The 16,135-nt window shown below is 41.7% G+C and overlaps 1 protein-coding gene across 1 annotated transcript; it reads left to right on the plus strand.

Moving 5' to 3' along the window:
• Positions 1–2,671: 2,671 nt before the first annotated feature.
• ada (adenosine deaminase) lies at positions 2,672–16,010 on the plus strand. Its single transcript, XM_026367872.1, has 11 exons — positions 2,672–2,827; positions 7,577–7,638; positions 8,432–8,554; positions 9,651–9,794; positions 9,926–10,041; positions 11,001–11,125; positions 13,240–13,311; positions 13,730–13,831; positions 14,400–14,467; positions 14,565–14,694; positions 15,457–16,010. The coding sequence occupies exons 1-11, from the start codon at positions 2,675–2,677 to the stop codon at positions 15,559–15,561; spliced, it is 1,200 nt and encodes a 399-aa protein (XP_026223657.1). The 5' UTR covers positions 2,672–2,674; the 3' UTR covers positions 15,562–16,010.
• The last annotated feature ends 125 nt before the right edge of the window (positions 16,011–16,135 follow it).

The raw sequence follows: 16,135 nt of genomic DNA on the forward strand, positions 1-16,135 counted from the left end.
AAAGTCATAATACTGAGGTTTGCTGTGGTGTTGTGTGGTAAACCTGTGGACCAGAGGATGCATGTAGGTTACAGAAAGCGTTCACACACATCGTCATGATCATTTGCATATCTCAGATAATTAGCAAAGGGATACAAAGGACAGTACGTCTGATTTGGTTAGAAATGGGACTAGTTGTTTGCTCTCCCATGCTCTATTTGATTGCACTCCATCCATAACATGCACATTAATTTACTTTTTAATACAAAGCCGTTTGCTTATTGTAGATTATTTGCATAATATGTTTTACCTTTGCTCATTTGGTAAAACATCTTATGTGTATAATATTATTGTAAAAATAGTCTTCTGCCACACATTTGTAGTAGCAGTTTTACAAATGAGATGCCAAAGACTTCAGATGAGTAGAAAAAACTGCAAGCTCATGTGAAACCAAAGCTCCCAGCAGATTTATGTCGAGTCTTTCTTTGCACAATCTTCCTTATCATTGTTAATGAAATTAGCTGTACTAGTGGAGCAATGTTGAAACACTAATGAATAGGAAATGGTGGCTCGCTTGTGCAAGGACAGAGCAAGAACATGAAAGATAAAGGGATGTTCCCATTACCACAGCATAATTACCTCGAGAATAAAATCCTTGGTAATGAAATAAAGTTGTATAGTCACTGTGATCTACAACCACAGGATGGTGCTACATGACAGTGGCACTAGATGAGGCTTGAATGGGGGGGGGTGTATGAAATTAGCTGTTAACATTAGTTAATGTCACACTTGAACTAAAGCTGAAAGTCTTCTTCTCATTCACATCCTGAATGTTTCATTTCAAATTGAATGTGGTAGTGTACAGAGGACAAATGCCAAATATAATCTCTTACAAACCTGAGCGCATGGAATCATAAATTACTAGAGAACAGTATATTAATGAACCATTAGTTAATGATTAGTTCATAAGTATCAGTAAGAGAGGATAACCACTAGTTCAGCTTGAACAGTTCAGCAACAGTTCCTTCACCTTCTCCTTCTCTCCCAAGTTCAATCTGGACTCAGTGCAGATAAAACAAGCATGTGCTGCTTACATGTGCTTGTATTTTATATCAACAGAAAAAAAACAAGATACTACTTTTCTCCAGGGCTCAACAGTATAACACTGTGATCCAGCGCTGCATCTGTGGCTGCTTTAGATGATTAATGATGAGAGCTAACATCGTGCCACATAGCAGAGCATTAAATATCAATGTTGCACCTGAGGGGGAGCGTAAAGAGTAAGCACTGGTCTGTTAATCGTGATGTGCTGAGTATAATGTATTACTTCACTGGAGGTGCACAAAATGGTAATTAATGATTAAATAAATATGGGTAGCTGCTTCAGAGTCAGTCAGGAATGACAGATGAACTATTCATTAGCTAATGATTCATTAATATGCTGCAGTATCTACCAGCCTGTTCTCTATATAGGAGCTAGTTATTTGGGAACGACTTATTAACAATCGTCATATCGTTCCTCATTTATTGTGTAGGAAGCACAAAACTTTGGCAGGAAATACTGAAAATATGACTAGATATCAATCTGAAAAAGTTGCAAAATATTGACTTGGACAAACAGACAGCAGGGACGTCGCTGCAGCTGTTTTAAGACTTATGCCAAATGTTTTCTCAATTAGCAAACAAAAACATGATAGAAGAGAAGCCACAGACACACGTGACAAGGCGATGATGCTGACAGAGTCAAGTGGGACGTTTTAATAAATGTTTTGTGGAGCTGGTTGTTGTTGTTCAGTAGCTTCATGTCAAATCCCACAGACCTCTGTTTCATGTGTAAGCACAATGATTGTCACACACATTTTTCAACCAGTGGTAAAAACTGGCTTTGCTTGCACATTTGATGAAGGTGACAAAGACGAAGGCTTTTAACATAGTTTCATCGTCTTCCAACAAAGGGTCAATGTCTTTAGTTCTGTTTAAATTAGGACAGAAAGGACACTGGAAACAAAATGCATTTCATTTGTATATTTTATTTAAGTCACATAAACTGACAAGGCCCTGATCTTTGAAACTGATAACATCCTAATGTATGTAAATGCAAAGGTTACATAGCATGGGTTGGACATATGAAGGTCCTATGTCCTCATAGACAGACTACTGCAAAATGAATTGTTGTAGATGAGTTCTAACTTATATATAAGGAAATGGAAATGCAGAAACAGAATTCCCATTAGGTATATAATATAGATATAGGTATAAAAGTTTACCTTGTGTAGAAAACCTTCAGCAGAACCATACAAACACTAACAAAACCCTGCATCTGTATCTGAGGGGGCAGGTTTCAAGTCTTGTTCTTAGAGGTCTGTAAACTGTAGGCTACAGACACAAAGGACACTCAGAGCCTCTATTCCACCTTATTCACTAGCTTCATGTCTCAGTGTTTCAGTGCAGAGGACCACTCCTCACCGTGCCACAGCTCAGTGTCTGTCCCTCTTGGACTTAATTCATTAGCCCGGCGCTAAAGCTCCCATCACATGGGCACAAAGCTGGTGTCCTGCGGGGACGGTAATCCTACCTGCTGCAGCCTACATGTCAACGCACACTGAACCGCAGTGAAACCCACCTGGCGGTGTGTGTGTGTGTGTGTGTGTGTGTGTGTTTTTGCTGTAGGCTGAACAAAGGCGTGTCCCCACTCATGTATATATCGGCCACTCGAGCTGCCATAGGCTTGTCAGGCTTGCGCGCTCCGCTCCTCCGCTCCGTGTGCACCAGCAGACTCCCCGGCGGCCGCGGGCTCTCCATGATGGCCGAGAACACTCCCGAAGAGGTGGTTTTCAACCAGCCGAAGGTACGTGAACCCCCCCCGGCGAGCTGTAGCGACACGTTTCATGATCGCAACGCGAAGCTGGGGAATTGTTGACCTACACACTTTTCCTGGTTTGTGTGCGCGTTGTGAGTGCGACTGTGCAGCTGAGTGTGACAAAAGAAGAAGGAAGAAAGGTTTCAATAAACAGACAGATGAAGCTTTGCTTCAGTGCACACCGTATGTGCTGCTCTCTCTCTTTGGTTTAAAAACACAGGACGTGACCGTAGCTCGCAGTTTGACGTGCGGCTGTAAACAGGACGTAACGAGCGCGCAGCACTGATGAATGAAGTGGCCGTGGCACACGGACGGAGCAGGCTCCTGCGCTCCCGGACCTTCCCTGACCTGCTTTATAGATGACAAAGACTCACAATGAAAAGAAAAGCTGTCTTTGTGCAGCAGGAGTCTGGTCTGTGCTGTTGTTAATGCGTAAAAATCACCTTTCATTCATGTCACTGCTGTTTTCTTGCTTCCGGCTCTGCACTAGACAAAGAGAAAGCACTTTGAACACCTGGACTGGTTTTGTATGTCTATCCATCTCTATCTTAACGGTTAAAAAAAGGGAAATGGCCCTTTAATTGACAGGTGCTTTAACACGCACATCAGACACACGCACGTGAAATGTATACTCACCAGTGGCCTTTAGAGTCCATGAGCGCATATCTAGTCTGAGCTGATAAGAAGAAAGGAAATAAGTAGTTCAGTGATAGTGAAGTGGAAAGACACATATAGAGCAGAAAGAGTGTGTGTGTGTGTGTGTGTGTGTGTGTGTGTGTGTGTGTGTGTGTGTGTGTGTGTGTGTGTGTGTGTGTGTAAGAGAGATCATCAGTTGGAAAGGGAGAGACCTTGGGGAGTGGCAGCTGCTTGCAGAGATAATCTCATTACATATTAATTTGCTGTAGTGACACTGATACCCCCCCCCCTCCTTGGGGTCATTGCCGCAGCAACCTTCAGCAGGTCACTGTCTCCCTGCTTCATATGCTGATCACAATATAGTAGTTCCAAGGTTATTACAATGAGGCGCCGGGGGCTTGGTAAGGATCTGAGAGTTTTATGAAATGTCTTTTCAGTATCACTTGAAGTGTTGATAAATAAATGAACTGATCTGTTGTTTGGGCCTAAACATCTCAGGAAATAGTAAAAGACATCATTAAAGTCAGTGTCTGACATCTCCACTGAACAGTAAGGGCCACTTCATGGTTACTATGGAGAGTATGCTCAGTGAGTGTTTAAGGTACGTTCTCGTAGCCGGTGCTGGGGACCCCGTGCGGCCTCTCGGTTTTTGAAACTCTTCATCAGACTAGAGAACAACTCCTCGTTGATGATTGGCTCATTAGTCGGAGGTGAAACCCCACCTCAAAAACTTCTTTCTCTGCCTCCTTCCACCACACACTGTTAATAAGATAACCAATGTCTTCACAGAGACCAACAGCAACACAAAGCTCTGCAACATTTACACCCTGAAATTATAAACTTAGTACTTCCCATTCTAGTCAGCAGCAGATTAAATGGATGCTGCTGCAGACTGGTCCACTGGTCCACAGTGCTCACTACAGTGATGGGGAGCACCTTCACAAACGAGAGCGGGGTTCACGCAAATATGAACTCCTTAAAGGTGTGTTCTTCACACTCCACAGGCGGGAAGTGTTTAAGTTCAGACATTTTTGTTTTATTCTGGTTTATGAACGTTCAAGGTGACATTTTCATGTCTTGTCTTATGAAAGCAGCAGTCGAGAACCCAAGCTGCTAATAATCTAAAACAGGGAAGCATCCAATTCTTCGATATGAGAAGCTGAAACCACAGAATGACGAGTGGTTGTGAAGCAACTGAAATGTTCGACCGATTCTCAGAATGGTTGCTGGTCGATTTTCTGTGGCTAGATGAAGAACTGATCATATGAGCTGTAGGCTGAGCTTTCTATGTGCTTTCAGTTCTGTTTGAGGGTTCAGCTGGATCAGCAGAACGTTAAAGTGCATATCTGAACAACAATACCCTCGCATGCTGAAGGAAACTGGTGTCTGATGCGGAGACTTCCCATATTTTGTGGCTCCACAGAATTATGCAACAGCACTCGGTTTGGGGTTAAAGGGAATTTCCTAGCAAAACAGACTGTAACATAATATCCTACATGAATAAATCAAAAGAGGCAGACAACAAAACACAGTTGTGTTGTTGAGAGGCTAATGCCAATCAACCAACTCCTGACTTATGTAATTTACCACAACAGGCTGCTCGTGTTGTGCAAACTGAAAGAGCTGCCACCGATGGGTTAACCAGCTGTCACCTGTCTCAGAGCAGCCCTGATCTTCCAGCATCAGGCCTTTACAGAAACAGTTTGAACTCCAAACACGAGCTCTTGTTGTGTATAAACATCTGATCTCGAGATCAAGATTTCTTCCCCCTTTGCCCGACACACATGGACACAGCTGTAGAGCTGCAGAGCACCAGTTGGTAATCATCACAGCAGCCGCTAACAGACATTGTCAGGTTGTAGCAGTTTCACTTGATTTTTCAATGTAATGCTTGAGCAACAATATTGAAGTCCCCATTATCTAAAACAGGAAACAGCAGCAGCACAGCAGAGCTGGAGGCTGAACATGTCGAAATGTTTTTTATGTGAGAGATTTTGGAGCATTAATCACTGTTCAGACTGTTCTTGGACGGAAACATGTTGCCTTTATGATAGGGCTGGTTAGGGAGGGAGGGAAGGAGCTAAACACAGCTTCATTTTGAAATAGTGTCATTGCCAAAAATAGGTTGTGTTTTCAGAGTTAATATATTTCAGTGCGTGGAACAGATCTGCGTCTATGTGGCGTGTGGCACTCAGTTATACATTCTGATATGTAACATGTGCGTGTGTTTTCATGAAATCCCCGGGTGCTGCGACCTTTATCACATTTATCCAAATCCGTCCTTTACCAGATGTTGATGACATCATACCTTCTCAGTGTCTTGATTTGGTTTTTGTTTTTCTTCTAAAACATAAGATAGACCCTGTTTTTTCAGGGGTGAGCATGACACTGTTGGAGTTTCCGGACCAGAGCAGCTGGATGAAGATCAACAGAGCTCATGAGCTGGCTTATCATCTGCTTTCTTTGACTAAGACATGGAGTTTTTTGGAACCCAATGAAGTTGTTTGACTCTTATAGTCAGGCCACAAAACGTTTGGTTCAGAACTCGATTGTTGCCTGTTTTTGTTCATTCTTTATTTCAAAAGATGGACGGCCTACACTCTGTAGTGTCCCTGAACACCTCACAACACAGATGATCTACTTCACCCAAAATGTTACTTTCTTAGCGAATACACTGCCCACAGAGGCAAATGACATGTCCCCTCACAATAATCGAAATTTCCAGTACATCGTGTCAAATTTAGGCACCAGGGAGTATTAACGTGGGTTGTGTACGTAAATATGTGCCATTTCAGAGCCGTTACACCCCCACTCTTATTAATAACATAAGGCGTGGGTTAGCCTTGGTTCCACCAACTTCTTTCACTCTTACCTGTCACTCTGGATCCTGAAGCTTACTTTCCATTTCTTAAAGGCAAATGAGCTCTAATGTAGAAATTACTAATAGAAACTAAAACTTTGGGGATTTTACCAAAGTGAAATGTCCACTTTAGTTAACACTAAATAATAAATAATAAAAATCACCTGAGCTATTTTTAAGCTTACTTGTAATCCAGCTTCTACGGGTTCACACTTCTCCTTCCTGCTGTTATTACAGACGTGTCTGAGCTTGTTAAATTGACTAGTCTCTTCTACTGAGCCCTGTTTACCACATGAGCGTACATTATGGGAAATGGTGTTTAAATAAGCAATGAGAGATAGCTTTTCAATGAATGACTGTTCTTATGTTCTTATCTGAGCATGTTTCATTATGACTTGGGTGGGAGAATTATACACTTAGAGCACTTGACAGAAAACAGCAGAGGGTAAATGTAGAGTACAATACAGCAAATAAGGATTAAACTGACAGTGACCAAGAATCCCATGAACAGTTCCAATGAATCCTCAACATTAGGATAACATGTCCCTGGTAGGGGCATTTTAAAGTGAATTGGAATGTAGTTTAGATCTTGGCTGTTGAAGGAGGAGCAGAGATTTATTGGTGTCATCTGCCTGAATAAATCCCATCTCTCAGCTATGGAAGCAGTGCCAGAACACTTACGCTCTGGCACTCCTGGCCTTTCCACTACTTGTTGCCCAGTCATGCACACTGCATTCATGATGGGCTGCAGCCAAAACATTGAACTGTGACACACCACAGTCGCTGCTCACTCTTGCTGCTCTCTTTCTGAACACTACTCCGTATGAAGCCTGGGTAGCTCAGTTGGTAGAGGAGCTGATTTTTAATGTGAGGGTCCAGGGTTCAAGTCCCTGTTCAGGTGATTGCATCCTATAGTTGTTTGGGTGTTCCAACTTTGTTGTAGCGGCTGGTTAGTGTGGTGGTAACATCACCACCTCCCATGTGTGAGACTGGGGCTCATATCCCAGCCGTGGGCTACCTCCAGTAGTAGTCTTTAGGCAAGACCTCCTCACGCTTACCCTGCCTACCCTTGCACCGATTTGTAAGTCGCTTTGGATAAAAGTGTCTGCTAAATGTAAATCTGACTCTGTTCTAAACTGCACTGACTCGTCAGACTTAAGTAAAGTCCAGTTGTTCATATGTATGAAACTAACTTGGTCATGTTAACTGATTAATTATTTATTGTGATGTGTCACCCACAGATTGAGCTGCATGTGCACCTCGATGGAGCCATCCGGTTGCAGACTATTCTCGATGTTGCCAAGTGAGTCCGTTTACCTTTAATTTGATTACAAATCCTGTGTGTGTAGAGTCTTAGATACATGTTAAGGTAGATAAGAAGATAAAACAAATTAGCCCTTTATATGATTTGGGTCACCAGATTGCCTGAATATTAATAACTGATGATGTCAAATAGAGCAGGAGCAATGATTTTAATTTAGAAAAGTAGTATTTCACACATATCTGTGAGCTGCCCTGAGTGTATAGATTATTTGAAATATTATCCACATTACATAGCAAGACAGTTCTTAAATCAAAGTCTATGATCGTTTTTATGTCTCTATCAAAGAAATAACACTGTTACCAGATTTTTTAAAGCTACATTAATAGATTTAGAAATGAACAAATGGAAGTCTATTTTCTGTTCACTTATTCAATGTACTTAATAAATGTACTGTAAGTCCAATATTGATTCTCCTTCTAGCTCTGTTTTATTCTAAAACCAACTCCTGGAAAACATATTTTGCTTTAGCTGCTAAATGCTCCACTGCTCACTCCCATTACTAATGAGGCTGTAGAATACAACGATTTTTGGCACGAAGATTATGTGTAATAGTAAGAAATATATATAAAACAATATGATAAAGTCTAAAACAATTTTCTTTCATAAAAAAATTTAAATAGCTGTCAAGTCAGGCGCTCAGGCTTCAATACATCACTGACAACAGATCCCAACAGATCTCTGTTGAAATCCTCAGAGCAAAACAGCTGAAAAAGTACTGGTTTAAATTTCAGCAGTGTCCGTGAACTGGTCCTATGTCCCCCTGTCTGTGTAGGAGACGCAACATCAAACTGCAAGCAAGTACCAAGGAGGAGCTGGCAGGAATTATTACTCTCCAAGAGCCGTTCACCTTAACCAGGTTCTTGGACAAGTTTGCTGTGTACATGCACGTGGTTGCGTAAGTTTCTTTTAATGATTCATAATTACGAAATGTGTTTTCTTGCTGAATAGGTGAACGGCAGAACAAAGAATGAGATCTGGGTGATTTACAGGGTCCACCTCATTAGTGTCACTGACACTTTTATTAAGGGTCAATGTCCATTTACGACAGCAGTTTGTTATCACACACGTGCGTTCCCTACAAATACACTAAGTCTTTTAAAACCAGCGTGTAGTTTGTGGTTGACGCCATTAAGACGAAGAAGATTATGTAATGTGATTCTGCAGCACGAAGCAGGAGGGAGTTTAAATGCCAGACATGCACAACAGGAACACATCATTATTGAGATAGAGTGTCACCTTAGCAACCAAACCAAGAGGAGAGAAGTTATTTGAGGACCCTTTCCGGTGTCACTCTGTCTTATATTTAGTTTTCCAGTGGCAGGGCTGAACTGTTTAGAAAAGACCAAATACAGTCTTTCAGATACTCAATGGCTGTAAAAGGTTTAACAATGATGGTCTGTAGTGGCTGGACCGCAGCGTGTAGTTCTGCTGAATGGCCCCTTCTGTAGCAAGGCTCTTGAAAGCCTTGTGTGTCATTAACATAGGGAACCTGCTAGCGGAGCTTAGTTAATACAGAATTGCTGTATGAGCTCAACAGTGATGTGATGGTGTGTATTTTTGGGGGTGGGGGGTGAAGGGGATAACAGGTATTCAGGTCTGTGCAGGCACTGACGTTTAGTGCGTTTGCTGGAAGCAGTGTTGTCATATGTCACATGATGTGGGATAAAAAGTTTCCTGCTGAGTCTAAAGGTAAATGGGAAATGGCCCTGTTATTCTCCCAGTAGGTTTGTAACACTACACACTAACATCATACAGGCAGGTGGAAAATGCTGGAACAAAGTACTTCCTGCAGTTTTCTCTCTGCTTCTCAGGAGTCTGTGGAAAATCATTTAAAATAAATGATATGAAACAGTGTTTAAAAAATGAAAGCCATCAAAGTTTAGAGACTGGACTAGCAGTGACTAATGGTTTCATTTCTTATCAGTGAGGTGGGTTCATCACAGCCGAAGGATAATGTCATTCCTTTTGTGTTTGTCTTTGCTCTTTTTCAGTGGAGACAGAGCGGCTATAAAGAGGATAGCCTATGAGTTTGTTGAGGACAAAGCGAAGGAAGGAGTGATTTATGTTGAGGTCAGATACAGCCCACATCTTTTGGCCAACGCCAAAGTGCATCCAATACCATGGAACCAGAAAGGGTGAGTCTATATCTGAGAAGCTGCAACCAGTGCTGTGCTTCTAGGAAGGGATCAATGAGTTTGACTCATATGTTTTTTATTTTCACTGTTTTCTCTTTTTTTTTTTCTTGTTGTTGTTTTTTTTCCTGCAGAGGTGAACTGACTCCAGACGATGTGGTGCAACTGGTAAACGAGGGCCTCAGGGAGGGGGAGAGGGCCTTCAAAATAAAAGCCAGGTCCATTCTATGCTGCATGCGCCACATGCCAAGTAATGAACTGTTCATGCTCATGTCTCCCAAAACAACCTTGTGAGAAAAGGCTCCTTACTGTTCTGTCTTCTGTCCTGTCTTCAAGCTCTTAGTAGATAATGAGCGGGAACACCACACTACTCAGAAAACCTGCCACATATTATGAACCTCTAGTGTTTATTATAACCTTTGTGTTGTCTCTATCCAGTGAAAAGTGTATAACTCCATGTTTGTCATTTTCTTCATATAATGATTATGATTTTTCATGAGTTGATGAGGTTTACCACATCATGAATTTGGGTACTGGACAAAGTATAACTTTGACCTGATGACCTACAGGAAATGACATGTCAGGATAGTACTAATAATTGCAAAACCATTGTCATAGTTGGAGTAGTCATGGTAATACCAATAGTAGCAATTGCCATTCATGGTATCCACTACATGTATAAGCTGTATCAGCAAACTCTGGCAACATGAGCAGCTGCTGTATCAGCAGCAGTAAACATAGCAGTGTGTCTGTTGCTTCTGCTCTGGCCCATCCGTGCAGCTGTGTAGCCCACGTGCATTTCTGTCATTCCATGTGTTGCACTACATCTCTACGCAAAACATGCTTTAACATGTTCAAGTGATGACTGAATAGACTTTTGCAAGGTGCAGCATATCCGATTTTGTCCTTTTTCAATTTAATTGTATTTGTATTGTGCCAAATCACAACAGAAGTCATCTCAAGGCACTTTACAGTGTTTAAGGTTTAAGACCTTACAAAAAATAACTGTATATAGAATGATATAGAAAGTAGCTTAAAGACTGTTCGATGATCTGGAACAGTGTGTCATGTGTAGGCTTTGTTGTTGTCTTCATTGCTGTAGATCTTTAGACTGTCTGACCCATTTTATCTACATATCATCTGCATGTCAGTGTTGGAGTTTTTGGTGCCAAACTACGTAGTAATATATGTATATTTTAATTGCTCCAGAGTGGTCCATGGATGTCGTGGAGCTGTGTAAGAAATATCGCAACAAGGGAGTGGTGGCCATCGATCTGGCAGGTGATGAGTCACTCAACTGCGAAGCCTATCCAGAACACAGGAAAGCCTATGAGGTGGGTGTGTTGATACACAATCATCCTACTGCTTAGGTAGTGCCTGCATAAGCAGAAGACAAACCTGTGTGAGTGTGAGGGAGATTAAAAAGGTGTGTTCTGTGTGGCAAACATATTTTGCATATTTTAATACACAGCACAATATGTCCTGCAACAAGAAAGAGCAAGACTATAAATAATAACACACAAGGAGTGTGATTGCTGACAGTGTGTAGACTGCTTATGTTTGCATTACATCATTTTGGTGTTGTAAAACAGGTTTCATGGCCACAGAGTTCAATTCAAGTTCCCACAGGGAGCAGGTTGATATAAATATTGCTGCAGTCTAATTTAGCACCAACTTCCAGGAATCCTTAGAAAGAAGTTGGGTTTTCTAACTACAGAGGATAAATGGTATTAAATAATAGAATAAGCAGAATTTTAATATTTGTACAACATTTCACCAGTGAAACACCTCAGTGCCTCGTACATCTTGTGTATATACCCCTGATTCCTATACAATGATCAGCTCTTTAATGACTGTAGTGGGGCTCTGACTCTGACTTTAGCAGCACTATGTTCACACTTGTGTTTAAACGTCCACCTCTGAATGAGCAGTGTCTCCTGTGGTGATTTCTTGCGTTTTCATCCTGCTCTTCTGTGTGCAGGATGAATGTGCTTCTCTACAATACTTGTGTGGACAGATCACATCCCATCAGCTTCACTTAGAGCAAACATCAGCATGCTTACACATCATGCTCACCATCTTTCTGCTAATCTTCAACATGTTCACTTCAGGCTGTGCTGAACTTGCCAACCGGCTGAACTGGCTATGTGGAACAGGTTTGAGCTCAGGTGTTTCGGCTGATTGAAAATTATTAGAGAATGGATTCTCGAGCTGATGAAGACTTAAATGTCTTTATCTGTAACCAACACAGCAGACGAGGAAAACTCATTTCCCCTTCAGCTCTGAAGCGTCTCAGGAAAATCCAATTTGGTTTTCAGCCAGCATCTATTGATGAATTCAGAAAATACCACTGCACACAATCGGTACTTCCTGTCAGACTGTATTAAGTGAGGACATTTAATCAGGTAATACACTACAGCCCTGGATGACGACGTCTTAGCTGAAATTAAATGCATGCATGGATACAGGATGGGTGAACTTATGGTTGGTGTTTTTCTCAGTCTAACATGAAATGGAATAGAGGTGGTAGTTAATTTGACTACTGCTACTGTTCTGTTGTGACTTTGAGCCACCAACAACTTCTCCATCCTGGTTACTAGAACCACAATAACCCCATGGCAACACTAACCACTGACTAACAACATGAAATGCCAGCTCTATATATGGACTTACAGAACAGTGCCCTGAAAATGCTGTGTTAATGCAGTGGTGCAATAGTGGAGATATGGGCAGATTTCTACATGTTTTGTCTGTGGTCTCTAACGTGAGATGCAAACATCCCATCATCTACACACGTATGTTTGTTGAAATTACTTGATGGCAAATCTACTTTCCTCATTTTCTTTGTGTGACCATGCATTAACTTAGTGTCATATTAATATATCTAATATCAAACTGAATCTATACTGATGGAAGAAATAGAGACGTGCTTTAATTATTAACAATGTGTTCGTAGCTGACAGAGCAGAGTCCAAACTAATATTGAGGGTTATCTTCATCACTACGTGACCTCCAGATACATATAAGCAGATGAAGCAAAAAGAGTTTAGTGTGTCCAAGGTTGAGAATGCTGAAAACAGATGATCAAACCAGAAGGATGTCCTGTTTGTAATTAGTTTCCCCCCCCCATGGTCACAGAATTACATCATTACATAACCATAATCTACAAAATAATGTCTTCTTTATTATCCCACGCATTTCTAATTTGTTTTAAATCACCCTGATGAGGGCCCTGTGCTGAAATGCGCTGGCACCACAAAGTAGATCATGGCCAGGTTCTTCTGTACCACACCTTGTTCTATGCCACAGGACCGGAGCAGCGGTTCTTTAGCCCGTGACACAAAACAAAAACCTGTCTGCTGATGCTGCTGTACTGCAGATGTGAAAGCCAGATGTTTGGCTGCGCCGTGTGATCGCTGATGTGTCCGCTGATTGATTCTGTTGACAGGAAGCAGTGCGCTGTGGGATCCACAGGACGGTGCATGCTGGAGAGGCGGGCCCGGCGTCCGTGGTGAGAGAGGTAAGACGCTCAACAATAACGCGTGACATTTCTGAGAGGGGTGGTAGAGTCATCTGAGAGCCTAATTATCCTGAGTGTTCAGCTCTGAAGAACATGCAACAGCAGTTAAACAAAACACTGAAGTCACACACCAAAAATTAGATATGAATAAAACAGCTTTTGGCCAGAACTCAAGAAACACAGGAAGAACTAAGTGATGTTCTTATTTTGAATGTTGAGCATTTCGTCTCCAGAGAAAAACATGCCAAAGTATATGTGTGTATAGACTGGGATGGTTTATTACTGTTTGTATCTCAGCAGCTATGTTTCAGACTCCTTTAATAAACAGTACTGTCCAAGTAAGTCGCCCTATAAATGGGAATTCAGCTATACCACTAAGGCATGTTTACCTTGTGACCGTCTGAACCGTCTATTTCAGGCTGTGGAAGTGCTCAAAGCTGAACGTATTGGGCACGGCTACAGGACCCTGGATGACAAGGCCCTGTACAAAAAGCTGCTGGCTCAGAAAATGCACTTTGAGGTAAGGAACCAAACAAAACCCTCATCGTCCTCATCCTTCATCATTTGATCTCATCAATAAAGCTGAATAACTATTGAAGGGTTGAAAAGCTGAAATGTGGCACATGATACATGTAGACTCAGCACATAGTGCACAGCCCCCTGCACATTCACAGTAAGCTGTAGTAAACTGAACAGTGTCAACAAGTTGAAACAATGAACAAGAAGTTCTGCACTCTCGCTCTGCGCCGATCATCTAAATAGCTTGGAATTTAGATGATGTTAACATCTGTCCTGTGTTTCATATGAAATGTTGTGGTGCTACCACGGTTAGTTAGTTAGTTAGTTAGTTAGTTAGTTAGTTAGTTAGTGGTTGCAAATGTGCAGAAATGTACCTGTTATATAATCTGTTGAATGAACTCTGCCCTGTTCATCACCAAACACTGATAATTTCTCGGGCAGAACATAGGAGTGTTTATACAGCACCCAGTGAGGACCCAGTCATACACTGACCTCTGCTGGAGACTGGAAGGAGAACAGCTGCAGTAATTCTGTTTCTTAAAGCGTTGTGTGTGTTGGGATGATTGCAGGTGTGTCCCATTTCCAGTAAGCTGACAGGTGCCTGGAATCTAGAATTCACCGAGCATCCCATCATCACGTGAGCATCGTTCTGCACGACAGTCTCGTATTAGCTGTGAATCCAAAGCACATGTGGACACAAACCTGTTCGGATTTCACTGTTTCCCTTTGTGCAGGTTCATGAAGGACAAAGCGAACTACTCCCTGAACACAGATGACCCTCTGATCTTAAACTCAACCCTGAACGACGACTACCGCACCGCGCACACACACATGGGCTTCACTGAGGAGGAATTCAAACGCCTGGTGAGATCAAACGCCTGAATAATTACAGCAGTAGTTCACAGAAGACATTTGAATATGGTTTGAAATGATAGCAGGGGTGGAGATGCTCGGTGCATGGTAATGCTAATTAAAGCAGGAACAAAAGCTTCTATGAAAGAAGTATCCCAGTGCTCAGTGAGCAGCCTCAGCCCAGTTTAATAACTACTGGTCCTAATGCATTTCAAACTATATGGCTCTCAATCAGACGTTATTAGGTTTGCATATGGACTGAGGTTTCAAATGATCGTTAAAGGAATAGTTTGACATTTTGGGAAATAAAATGATTCTCCTACTTGTCAAGACTTGATGACGAGATGACTGATACCACTAATATCTGCACGGTAGATAGGATGTTACAGCCATGAGATGAGACAGGGCAACAACCAGGAGGTAACATAATGTGCCCATTAGCAACTAGAAAGATGTGGAATTACAGTACCACATTATGTCTTGTTTGACCAAAGTGTGACGGGAAAAAGAAACTACAGATTGTGGTTTTATGGTTTCTGCAGTCTGTTCATGTGTATTTAACAAGGCAGTTAAGTTCTATGGAGCAATGCTGTTAATAGTGATTCAGTGCAGTTTAAAGACTTGCTGTTCAATATTTATTGTTTGCTTTTAGACGATGTAGCTACCTTTATACTAAGGTAGCTAAGTCTAAAATAAGAGATGGTTAGCTGCAGTGCAGTATGCAATACTGAAGAATATACAAACTGTACACTAAATGTGTCTCGTGTCCTGCAGAACATCTGTTCTGCTGAGTCGTGCTTCCTGCCTGACAAAGAGAAGAGAGAGCTGCTCAACACACTGCATGCAGCCTACGGGTTGATCCAGACAACTGCCTTTTAAAATCGACAAGGACGTCTGATGACAGAATATGACACAACCCAGGGACAAATCTCTCAGAACCTTTACTCTCGCCATCGGACACAACGGAATGTGTTTCTAGTCATTTGTAACCAGACCGAGAGCCTATAGAATATCTCAAACATGCTGTTTATCACGTGGCTGCTGCCTTCACCTTGCACACCTGTACACTGTCTGTCCAAGGGCTCGTGCTTTGTCTGGATTGCAGTTAAGTATTTCCACACTGTTCCAGAAGATGTCAAGGTGCTCTGCAATGTCCAAGAAAGTGTTTATGCAGCAGGTGTTAGATCAAAAACTCATGTTTACATCCTGTCATCATAAAGAGAATCAGGGAAACTTCTTAATGCACAGTTAATCAACACTCCATCAACTGTAAAGGGAAGGGGGGGGGGGTCTACTTTGTTGTCATCTCTGCCATAGCTAAAACACAGTATACAAAACATTTGTCTTTAATGGGAGAAAACATACCGTACAGTGGAAATGGAAGCCTCACAGGCTAAGAACTTATTACCTAGTAGAAAAATATGGTTTACTGAGAAAATCCATTGTTTGATTT

The sequence above is a fragment of the Anabas testudineus genome, chromosome 7 (assembly GCF_900324465.2).
Source record: "Anabas testudineus chromosome 7, fAnaTes1.2, whole genome shotgun sequence".
In the NCBI taxonomy this organism is placed as follows: Eukaryota; Metazoa; Chordata; class Actinopteri; order Anabantiformes; family Anabantidae; genus Anabas; species Anabas testudineus.